The 12689-nt window shown below is 41.2% G+C and overlaps 1 protein-coding gene across 3 annotated transcripts in view; it reads left to right on the top strand.

Annotated features, from left to right (window-relative positions):
- LOC141913896 (transcription factor 12-like) overlaps nt 1-12689 on the top strand; it is a 78160-nt gene that overhangs the window by 57173 nt on the left and 8298 nt on the right. For all 3 annotated transcript variants that reach the window (XM_074805083.1, XM_074805085.1, XM_074805084.1), the window contains 8 exons: nt 4828-4927; nt 5040-5155; nt 5591-5839; nt 6758-6833; nt 6918-7009; nt 7212-7232; nt 7747-7791; nt 8806-8949. In XM_074805083.1, the coding sequence (XP_074661184.1) occupies nt 4828-4927; nt 5040-5155; nt 5591-5839; nt 6758-6833; nt 6918-7009; nt 7212-7232; nt 7747-7791; nt 8806-8949 (843 nt within the window). The remainder of the gene's footprint in view (nt 1-4827; nt 4928-5039; nt 5156-5590; nt 5840-6757; nt 6834-6917; nt 7010-7211; nt 7233-7746; nt 7792-8805; nt 8950-12689) is intronic.

The following is a 12689-nucleotide window of genomic DNA, read 5'->3' as shown; positions in this document are numbered from 1 at the left end:
AATTTCACTGTATATCGCCTCAACAAAAGGTACGACGTAATTTGCATATTATAATTAGCCGTCTAATAAGTCGAACACTCCCTGGATGTATTTTCGATTTTACGTCGTTTGGAAAATTTTTACGCGACGAAATTTTATTCATCCGATAATGATTTATCTACGAAATGATTTCATGAAGTAGCGATATTGTTATGATCGCTGGGTGTAAAATACGGATTAGTCGATTTGTCTAAAGACTCGAGCGTTGAGGATAAATTAGACAGCCCAGGTGGCTACCCGCTGACAAAAATATATATCGGCAATATTCGATATATTAATGATATTTCGACGCGCGATTACTGCGATATTTCGAAGGATTATCAGTCGTTCGCCCGCGGCCACCTGCCTGTCATAAGAGATACTTCATAACGAATGCGTTGGGATGAAATTGGTTCAGCGTGAGAGCGATGAAGGGGCATGGAATGAATAGGACTCTGATAATGAATGAGGCTGACTATATTCCGTAGGCGTGTAGTGTAGGGTTTCGAAATCATTGCTTCGCCCTGATGGCGGGTTTCTCCAAGGCGACGATATCGCCCCTATCATGTTTTGTAATGTAGAAAAAGTGGTGTTGTTTTTTTCCCTGATGACCTATACGCGCGCGTTTCTTTCCCGCATCCTGGAAATGGCACCTGTGGTGATGCGCTCGGCGCTCGGCTGTGCGTAAATTCCTGGCATTCGAGTCGAGTCACAGGTGCCCCGATCTCGAGGAACAGGTGCCCTTAAACCGGGACTGCTAGGAAACGGTCACAGGTGCCCCGGAGAGGGCGAGAAAAACAGGTGCCCTTTAGAACCCGGTAACGAGTATTCAACAGGTGTCTCTCCTCCCTCTGTTTAGGTTTCTCCTTAATAAAACCAAGCTGTTCTACTTCGCTGCTCTCCTCCCCTCTGGGTCGTGAGAGGAAGATCTTCCGATTGGTGCATACCTCCTCGAAAATCTTCACCCAAATGAATTAAGGATAACTGGGGAGGGAGGACCTTCTTCTGACCAAATTGGAAGGAAGACCTTCGCCCAATGGAAGATTTTCGCCTGGACCAAATTGAGAGTTTGAAAGATCCTGAACAGAATTGAGGAATTCCGACTGATTTGAAGATCTTAGGCGATTCTTCTGACCAAATTGAGGATCAGTCCAGGAAGACATTCACCCAATGGTATTGAGGATTCCTGGGGAAGGTCTTCACCAAATTGAGAGTTTCGACTATCCAGAACAGAATCGAGGAATTCCTGGGAATTCCTAACCGACTGATTTGAAAATCCTAGCCGAAGATCTTCATTCACGAACGCGGACCTCGGTAATAGTTTTTTCGCCGAGCGTTTCATAATCTTCCCCATTCATTACACGACTAATAACCAGCGGAATATTATCGTTAAGAGAGATTACGCTTTTCATCCAGGACATTTATTTCCTTGCGACGTTCCGACCGCGCGATATTAAAACCCCCCTCCTCCCCGCCCTGGATAACGTTAGCGAAGTCGGTGTCGTCGATATATTTAATATTCGACGACCGCGGTTATTATTAAACAAATAATCGCCCGTCGTTAAGTTGCTTTCACCGCGCACACACTCGTCGGTCGTCGAAGACATAATCTTCGTTTATTGAGAGATGTATACGAGCGTTTAATCCGGTCTATACCGGTTGATTGATCGTTGCGTAGGGCGTGGGACGCTCTCTCTTTCTCTCCGTCGAATGATTATTAAATCTCTAATTTCGTCGTCTGTCGGGTAGCTCGTCGGGCGACGACAGAGCAGGAAAAAAAAGAATTCTTTTTCCGCTCAGTTTTGATAGCCGTCATATTTTATTCATATCGTAGAGAACTGTATCATAACCGGGATAGAATGTTTCTACTTTCGACCGCCGTACGAGAGGAGGACGGTGCTGCCATCTGTTGTTTACAGTCGGCACTACGTCGCTCGCAGATGCCTGACATAGGCAGCTGTTCCATCATCCGCACGTTGTAAAGATGATATTATGATTTTATCCGGCTGTGCGAAAATACTCGAGCAGCTGGTCTCAGATCCTCGAAACCCGGCACTGGATTGATAAGAAAAAAATTCGGATTTCCAATCTGTTGATATTATTCAAAAGGGAAAGCTGTCATCTTTCGGCTTCATTAGGCGCTAACCTATTACTGTGTACCCCAGATGCCACGAAACTGGGTCAGAAATTCCACTTGTCCCGATATGTACAAGATGGTTGTCTATTTTTTCAATCAGCTGTGTTAATCAGTAATCAGATCGGTATTGTTGAAGGCATCTGTTAGTTTGTTTGTCGGGCAGCTGTGACTTGCGCGGCGTAATTCCTAGCAGCCCTGATGTTCCCCCTGCAGCAGCAGGGATTTAAAGGCACCTGCTTCGGAATAAAGGCACCTGTGACCGACAAATTCCTGAACTACTAAACCCGGTCGAGAGTACCGCCAGAGGCGACCACCTGCGTTAGTGGCGTGGGGACGTCTGAATCTAGGTCCGGTACATAGCGCGGTATTCTTAATCTTATAACCAGTTTGCCCTTTGGTTTCGATTCACTGGGCTCCGCAGTATCTGAGTAGCATCAGTCTTAGGCATAGCCGGTACTTTTCTAATCAATCCACAAGGTCCTGGAAGTGGCAGTGAGTTTCTTGGTCTTCCTTGACCTCTTCTCCGTCAATTGGCATCCTCCAACCCGGAATGCCCAGAATGGATTATCCAATCTGGAATCCCCAGAGTGGTGCTTGAAACATAATCAATTATCAAAATTCTGTAGACCGGCCCTTGTGTGCCCATGTACCTATTCTACCCCGACAGCATTGCAGCTCTGGTATATTTGCGTGGCATCGGCTGGCACGCGTATATGTAGCACCTTGCAAAACAATCAATTCATAAACTTAATGGCGATATTATTAATAAGTGCCTCGTGCGCCGGGTTTTAGTAGTCAGCTGTACGGCCGATTTAATTACAAATGAAATCGCAATTATTCAAACTATCCACAGCTGGGTTTCATTGATAAATGGGGAAAAAACTACACTGATAACCAGCACACCCAAGCCGCGCGCGCGCGACACATCGGATCAGGACCAGCTGAGGCCTGTGGTGTATATCCTAGAAATACTCGTTGTAGTGTTATCTTTAGCGGCAGCTGGGCCCGGTGGCGGTGGCGGCGGCGGCGGAGGCACGCGCGGAGGAGAATCTTTGACCAGCTGTAGTTGTGTTGTCCGGGTGTCAGTATAGTAGTAGGGGGCAGATGCTATCCTCCGGGGGGGGGGGGGGAAAAAATGAGATCCTAGAAATGCAGCAGGCTGGCGGAGTAGTAGTAGTACTTTTAGCAGTCTTCTGCCATCTGGTTCATGTATTTGAGGACAGGTGACTGCGATGATAATAATCTGACGCTGATCTCTGCGAATAAGTCCGTAATAACCCATATTTGTTATCTATCATCAGTGTAAATAGATAAATACATCGGCATGAAGAAAAAAACATTCCCTATTTTCTTTATTCGTCCTTTAGTATTTGCGGAAGAGCTTGGTAGAGGTCACTTTGGCCTTACTAGAGTACATGCATACCTACTGTTACACATGTGTGTGTCCTGCACTGAGAGTATTAGCTTTTTATCATCTTGCTACATCTTGCAACTTGTCCTGTAGCATGTATGAAGGTTGTACAAGTCTCTTCACTATGCAAGAAGGTGATGTAATAAACAGTTATGGAGATTCTACAAAAGCTGAAATAGGTCACTTTGTCCCCTATAGACATGCACATATCCTTGCTATTTCAAAGGTAAATCTGAGTGTTTAAAAAGCTGATTTCTAGAACTGTTTTTAAGAAACCCGTGCTCACAGACAGTCAGTCACACCATCGGTAACTTCTATTGATGTGATTATTGACTTAGCAAGTTTTGAGGATTCTCCGTGAAGTTTGATTGATCGTGGCAGCTGTAGTAGCGCTGGGTCGATGATCTGTTCAACATACAGTAGCCATAGAAACCTTTCCCCTCACTCTTCCACCCGTAACTTCTTAGTGTAAATAAACAATCTTTCCTAACATTCATTTTCACCCGGCATTTTATGATGAAGAACCGGCTTTGATGACCCGTCTGGTAGGTAATGAGCGCTATTATTACGAAGGAAGTTGTTCTTGATTATTTCATTGCTTGGATTAAGATGGCTGCCTCCATTGATATCCTATTTAGAAGATTATAAAGGCTCTGCAGTGGAAAAAAAATGGCTGCTTCCGTAACTCTCCCAATGACATCATCCAGATTTATACAGGGCATTCCAGAAAAGATGGCTGTCTCGATCGATCGGAATGTCTAATCGATTGGCTATTTTCTAGGGGCAGGACATTTTTTTTTGTGCTCTAGAAATGCGTCTAAAAGCCTCATAAATCACCACGCGTAGCTGCAGCGGCAGCAGCAGCAGCAGCGTGGCTGGAGTTAATTCATAGCAGACGACTTCAACAGTCATTAAACACTAAACACAACAACAACGCATGTTAAATATATTACCGAATCTTTCGATACTAAATAGTTTATAGTTTGCGAACTTCTTTGTGCTTTTTTAATCAAACTCCAGAATATATAGCGATTTTGATAAAGTTTCTTTTCATTGTTGTCAGATATCTATTTTCTATTCTTCACTCTGATCGTTTTAGGTGATGGGTAAATTTTTTTCTTTTCTTTGACTGCAACAGCAACAACAACATCATCATCATCATCATCATCATCATTGTTAATATGTTCTACTTCGCTAAACTTCATTGCGCGTTGTTTTCGTGACGTTTGAATTTAATTCGTCTTATTCGTGATATTTTCAGGTTTATTCACCGAGTCCCGATGAATTCGGACAAGATTCGCCGGGGCGTTACACGTCACCGAAACCTGGTTTATACGGAGAAGCTGCACAATATTTCATGGGTACGTCTAACTACAAATAGAAATCCTGAATTTGAGAGTTCCGGCTCTTGAGAAATGTCTGCCATATCGGAAATGATATTCATCGATATTTTCGTTATGTTCGGTTTTCTAGATGGATCACACGGCGGCCAAGATCCGTGGTCCAGTCAACAAAATGGCGTTCCATCCAATCCACATTATCATCCCCAATCATCGTTCACTAGTTTACATCATTCACAACATGAAATGGTAAGTACTCCACCCGACCTTCAATTCATGAAATCACAGTGACCGTACTGTAGAAGGTATCCTCAGAGCCAAGCGATGCCTTTGGGTTCAAATCCCTGCATTGGAGGATGGGTATACTAGGGTGGTAATCTGAATATTCTCGGAAAACACCTTTATCGACCAGTCGCCACTAAAACTATGATGGTATGTTCTCTTTAGCGAAGACACTATTTGGACAATTGAAAAATCAGCCATGAAATACTTAGCATATTTTGAATTTATCTAATTCTGGGAACTATGTATGAAGTTATTACCTACTCTGGAAAAGTTGGGTGCATTCATCTACTAGTGCAAGGGTTTTAATGAAAGCATTCTACTGCGTTTCGTTCCAAAATGTTTAAACTCATGAAAAGACTTGAAATAATGAATTTTCTTTTTCCATTTTTCTAAATCTAGGGCTACCACTCGACAGTATCCCCCAGTCACGATCCCTCCCTAATGCAGACATCCGGTCTTCCACCTATGAGTTCTTTCCGCGGCCAGCAGATGGTGCCATCGTCTCAGCCGTACCAAACGTCGTCGCCGTCGGTGGTGAACGGCGCCGACATGATCAGTCGGCAGCCGGCACCCCCTGGTGGCGGCGGCGGCGGTGGCGGCACGTCGAATCAGCAGACGGGCGACGCTTTAGGCAAAGCACTCGCGTCTGTAAGTATTTCACAGGTTGAATTATTTCATGTCTTTCAGGTCAATATTCAGGGACAGATCTCAGATTGCTTCAAAGGGCGGGGCTCAAAAAAAGTGCAAGTATCCTTCATGTTCGGCGTTGGTCCGGTGCCCTCCCCCAGAAAATTTAGACTTATTTTTGTGAATTTTCAGGGCATCCGATCTCATTATCTACGTTATAGTAGCCCTTATGAAACAATACATGTATTTGTATTTATAGAAATGAGTATTTAAGAAATTGGGCCAGAAACTGAGGGCACTCGACAAATTGCCCCCTTTGATTTTTCCATATCAAGATGAGGAAATTTTCTTGAAAAAAGAACAGAAATCTTTCGCAGGAATCTTTTTTTGTTTGTCTTATCTCGAAAAATATCATCCGCGATTTTCTTGTTTTTGAATGATCGGTGAGCCGCGCGCCGCGTCAACGAGGAAAAACTGACGAAACTTTACCGCTCGATAACGAACGAAACGACGATGATGATCAGATGGACTGGTTCCCACGCGGTCTCGTCAGATGGACCGGTTCCCATGACTTACACGGCGGCGTCGACGCGAACGCGCGGGATTTCGTCGATCGATCGATCGCGTTTTAATCCGGACTCGCATCCGGAGTTTCTCGAATCCGCTAATTAGCAATTACCTGTATACATTCGCGAGCAGCTGACCAGTTTCCGCGGGATTTGCACGAATTGAAAATGAAAAAAAAAGTTCAAAAATGTTCTTCGCCACCCCGATTTAGGGACAGGAAACGCTTCTGGTTGTAACCGCTTAAAATAAAGGATGCTTCCTCCGAGGACAACATTGATTTAATTTATTAGTATTTTCGGAGATGAAAATTATCAATCTTATAGGATTAATTAGATCAATTAACTAATTATTATTTCAATTAACTCATTTCAGATATACCCTACAGAACATAGTAATAGTTATGGATCAAATCCATCCACGCCTGTTTCATCACCTCCTCCCATGTCAGGTTAGTAATGAATACCTCCCGGTCGTACCTCTTCAGCCTCCTTCCGATTTTTTTCCGAATTCGAAATGTTTTTCTGTCTTTCAGTCGGAGGTCCGATTACTAGTCAATGGTCCCGCCCAAACGTATCATCTCAAACAACTACCTCTTCACAGTTCGAAAGTCATTTACATTCGCTGGTACGTAATTTTCGTCGATTTATGTGTCATGATATTCAAATTATTTCTAGAAAAAATGTCCGAAAACGAGGACGATTCTCTGCCTGTTATATATATATATCATATCTTGCTACATGTCGTGACTGTAATTTTCGCTGGTTTTCTTTTTTCGTTTTTCGTTTTTATTTCGTTGACATTTTTCTGTTTCGATTTTTTCTTGTAGAACATAATGGGGCCATCAAAAGTAAGTTCATTCTCTATCTGTATCTCTCTCAATCACCCGTTGCTAGTGTTAAAAATTTCAATTGTTTTGTTTTTTTTTTTCACTTTTTTTGCTGATCGAAAAAGCTCTTCTTTTTCGTCACTTTTTCTCACAAACTAAAAACCGATCGCCTAGATTTTATTACCCTCACCCTACCTTGAGAATTTTTTTGCAAAATCAGTTTTCTTTTTCCTTTTTATTGCATTGCTTTCAATATTTTTTCATAATTCGCTAATTCTTGTTACAAACTAAATTATTGATAAATTCATGGAGCGTGGACGATTTGAATTTCCTAACATTTCGAGCCTCAGAAAATTAATTTCTATTTATCTCAGGATTTTGCGAGACCCCTAATAGATTTTTGCTATGCAACATGTCTTTTTTTAGAAATATTTTTTACTTAGTCGCATTTTCTTTCTTTACACGCACACAAGTTTTTTTTTCGTTTTTATTTTTTCTTCAATTTGTCCTCGTCAACTTTTTCCCGTATATTCAGTTGTTATTGGACGACGTGGCATGTTTACTTCCGGACGCCGCTCAGGTATTTTAGATTTTAACCGTCCGTACTAAACACCTCCCCCCTACCATACCCCGGGCGATTTTCAGTTTGATAATTTGAAAAAATTCTGGAGGTTTTTCGCTTAATCAAAACCTGGTTTTTCCCGAGGTTCCTGTTAGTGATTTTCAGGCTTCTAAAATCAATTTCCCATATTTATCAACTTTTCAACAAGTTCAATCAATTAATTGAATAATTATTATAATTATGATAATTATTATCATTATCAACAATGTATAAAGCCTGTCATCTGATTCATACTTTCTGCTACCTTGCTGAAAGTGTCCCGAGAAGAAAGGTTTAGAAGCAATGCTTTGCGTAAATAAATATATGTGTTCGAATGAAATATTACGCCATAAAACTATCATACATCAAAGCAGCCTGTCCTTCAGTACCCCGTCGCTCTGAAACCCAGCCGGAAAATGTCAGAGGGAAAGTTCCAAAAATATGTTCATTATGAATTGATTCATAAGTAATTTCACGCGGTGTATAAATTTAGTTTCAATCTAGCGTAACCAATGATCCTCGGTTTGCGGACGCTTTACAAACCGGGTCCCTACTACTCCTTCGTTCCTTAAGAAACTCCTAAACGGGAAATGCTTTCAAAGGTGCTCGAAACTCCTTTGATTTGAGCAAAATGCCAGAAACTCCTTTAAAACTCCTTCAATTTTGAGAAATAGGCAATTAGAAATGTTTGCACGTGTAGTCGTACAGTAGACTACGCCTAAATCGATACAGATGGTACGAGGAATTGTTGCCCAATTAGGCGGTTACCAAAAATTAGAAAGTATTGGAATTCGCTTATAAAACCACTGAGATAAACGGTCCCGACTAAAGAGGAGTCCTAGTAATGGGAAAAATGTCTAGTAAATGCAGACAATTTGAAATCTTTAAAACTCGTTAAATCCAGGAATGACTGCTCCGTAGGGACCCCAGGGACATGGAAATGTTTTAAAAATGGCGGTTATCATTGAATTCGTCGACGTCGTCTCTTTGCAGCAAAGTCGAATGGAAGAAAGACTGGACGACGCGATACACGTATTACGCAACCACGCAGAAGGACAGTTACCCGGTTTACCCGGTCACCTGCAAGGTCTACTACCACCACATTCCAACGGTCTGATGTCATATCCCTCGCATATGGTAAGTTCTTCCGATCAATACGTTCCTATCAATCACTTTTCAGGGTTCGTGCAGGTTTCTGAAAGTTCCGGAAAATGGGAATATTCTTTTCCAGGCCTTGGAAAAGCTATGGAAGTTTTGGTTAATTCTGGTTTCTCTTCTTATCTATAGCTATAGAAAGATGGAAAATCAGAAAATGGTCCCAAAATAAAATGTTCCTTCTATTTTGGATGTTAGGCTATTATGCGTAATTGTCTTACTTACAATTGGCAGTTGTCACTTTTTTGGGCGATTTGTAACTTAGGGCTATCGAAAATTTATAATCTGGGTATAGAAAAGGTATGAAAAAAGAAACCCTGAGTTTATCATTCTGACTTTAGCATTCTTCTAGCAACTTGATTGTCCTGGCTTCAAATGTATTCAGAACTTCACCTGAGACATATCAGAGCTCACTTTCATAAACTGATCATCTACGCTATAATGAATGCGTAAAGGGGCGGTCCCAGGCTGCACGAGATTGATAGCTGTATTTCACGTATAACCACAAAATACCTGCCTCAGTTTGTGTATATTTCGGCGAGGGGAAATTCCTGTCGCAGTGTGGTTTTAAACTCGCGGCTCACCAGGGGGCGGTAGTTAATAAGCATTCACAGCGCTGATGTTCAAATCCTGAACATCTTTGGCGGTTAGAGGAAAATCGTCGCTATTTGCTGGACATATTTTAGTCCAAAGAAAAAAAAAATTTTAAGGAAAAAATTTAGCCGGGTTGGAATGAATTGATGAATAGTTTGCCAGGAATCGGGAATTATCGATATTTGGCAGAATTAAAAATTTGCCGGAAATTGGCGAACTACCGAAATTAAGCGATCAGCGAAAATTAGCTTTGATTAATAGTTCAATGATGATCGGGAGCGACGAAATTAACGGATCGACGAAAATAAAAGTCGTAAACGCAGTTATAAGCAATTTACCAGTAGCGGTAGTAATAGGAAACAGATGTAACTGCAGTTACCGGCGGCAACCTATAACTGTCAGTTACAATTATACCCTCTATTCCTTTCTCTTTTCGGTTTACCCCCTCTCGGAGTGAGTCGGTGAAAACCTTTTGACTGTAGCCGGCGTGTGAGGGGCTCCTCCACTCAATCTTACTCATTGTCGCCATCAGAATCCCTGGTCTAACGATTCACATCATTTGCGATTCATTTGGTTTGTGAGATTGATGAAGATGTATTTAGTTCAAAATCCAAATTTCGGATCGTCCAGATTGTGGATTTTTCGCATGCACATTCAGAGCTTCAACACCGTTATTGTTTTCAGTATTTGTTATTACTTTATAAAGAAAAATACTGATAAATTTTAACAGAAATATGAAAGATGTTACTTAGGGTCTTACTGTTACTGTTGATTACTGATAAATTCTAAAATTTTCTTTCATAATGAAATGTTAGTTAAAAAGTTCAATTAGTTACTGATGGCAACTTTTCAGATGTTGACACAGCCCTGCATATTATCACTTAATACTTATGTAATTGGTCAAATTCACACTTCCTGAACTAGTTTGATATCGCAGGTTTTTCATATCGATAGACCGAATTTCTAGATGGTTGGGATCCAGAAATTACACTGTATATCATCAGTCTTCTTCGGAATGGAATTTTAGTTTTTACGCGCGCGTATTATTTTTTGCGATAATATTTTCAAAAAAAGTTTTCATAGTAAATTTTTGATGGAGATTAAAAAGAAACATCCGAACGCAAGCCGGTTTTTGTCAATGCGCGGGGAGTTTAACTTTTTCCCTGAATGTCCCTTTGTCAATAAAAGCGTCTGTAAGCTAAACCCAAGCCGCAAGCCCCGAAGTACTTGACCCATCTTTACCGGAGGAGTCTGTAGTGTATTCTGTAGTGTATTCGATAGCGATTATAAGTGGCCCTCGGGGCGAAATATTTATGAAAGCTGAAAACCGAAGCCTGTGGCTCTTTGAAAATGAATCACTTCTCCTTGAACGTAGTAGAGAGATTCTCTCTCTCTCTGGGAATAGAAAGAAAATATAGAGAGGAAATATACATATTATTTTTCATTGTCAAAATTAGAGATATTATTTTCGGTTTCGTTATTGTTGAATTGGAAAAGTCGGGTAAAATAAAGCCTCGAAATATTTGAAAGGTTGGAAAATCGAATTGGAGTCAGAAAATGTATGAAAAAGATTCGAGATCAAATTTATCTCTTAATTTTGAGGCCACCGCGGTTCCAATCAAATTTATCTCTTAATTTTGCGGCCACCACGGTTCCTATCAAATTTATCTCTTAATTTTGAGGCCACCGCGGTTCCAATCAAATTTATCTCTTAATTTTGCGGCCACCACGGTTCCTATCAAATTTATCTCTTAATTTTGAGGCCACCGCGGTTCCAATCAAATTTATCGCTTAATTTTGAGGCCACCGCGGTTCCAATCAAATTTATCGCTTAATTTTGAGGCCACCGCGGTTCCAATCAAATTTATCTCTTAATTTTGAAGCCACCACGGTCCCAATATCTTAGCCATTTTCATGCTGAATTTCAAAATGAAATTTGACATGACAGTGTGGGAATTTGCTTCTCCTGAGATCAAGAGAACATTATTCAAACAGTGTATAGATTCTGTTCAATAATTTCGAAAGACCCCCTCGTTCTCTCTCCCTGCCTCTTTCTTTCTGCGTCGGTGTGAAGTGCGCTCTTCAGGGCCCTCGCTCGGCGCACAAAAACCAGGAAGTTCTGTTACAAGTTTTGGATTTTAGAGAGGCACTTGAGAGTCTGGCAGATAAACAAAACGAGCCAATCAGAACGCGCGGTCGGTGTAACTGCACTGCATCTGGCTGTCACATGGTCGAATGATACCTCTCTATCTCTGTACAGTGTATGAGCGAGTGAGTGAAGCTTTCTCTATAGACTCGATAGACTTGAACACAACTGGAAGAGAGTGAGGGAATCTCTTTGACTCATCTACAGATTAGATTAGATAGAACACAACGTGGCGGAAGACAGACAGACGAATTCGGAATTTGTTCAGTTTGAAAAAGTAGTTTTGGATATTGGCGACTGGAATTAATTTCAAAATGTGGCTCGTTGGATAAGTTTTCGGCTAGTCAGGATATAGGGCTAGGCTATATTCGAGCTGAGAGTGTAGATTCATTAGATCGCTGGTTTCGATTTCGGGACACATCATCAGAAATTCTATCGACCGGTTTTTTTTTTGATGCGCGAATTTCGACCGAACGTTGTAAAGGTATTCTGTTCTCTCTAAAGTGAAGTTATTAACCTGGGACGTGGCTTATAAAACTTAGAAAACATTGATCTCTCGTGGATATTTTAACTACAATCGAAATTTCTTTGGAACTGTTGCTGCTGCTGTTGTTGTGCTGTCTATTGTGTTGAATATATCGGTGATGTTCTAATAATCAGTGTGTTCCTGGCAGACATGTGTTAGCCACATATTACACCACACGTTCCTGCACTTAACACATCTGCTGTGCGTATACACCGAAATATATATACATTTTTAACAACGGCGTTTTTTGAAAAGGTCACATATAAATCTCTTAATCAGGAATCAAGCGATATAAACCAGTTCAAACGCGGAGCGAATCGGAGATTTTCACCAAACTGAGAGGTCGCGAAAGTCTCTGAAATATCGGATTTATCTTCGGGAATACTGACTTTTCAAACACGTAGCAAAATTAGAGAAAGATTCTAGTGAATTTAGAAGACACGGAAGAAGACAATT

Source organism: Tubulanus polymorphus, chromosome 12 (genome assembly GCF_964204645.1).
Source record: "Tubulanus polymorphus chromosome 12, tnTubPoly1.2, whole genome shotgun sequence".
In the NCBI taxonomy this organism is placed as follows: domain Eukaryota; kingdom Metazoa; phylum Nemertea; class Palaeonemertea; order Tubulaniformes; family Tubulanidae; genus Tubulanus; species Tubulanus polymorphus.
This window is presented reverse-complemented; position numbering and strand designations above follow the sequence as displayed.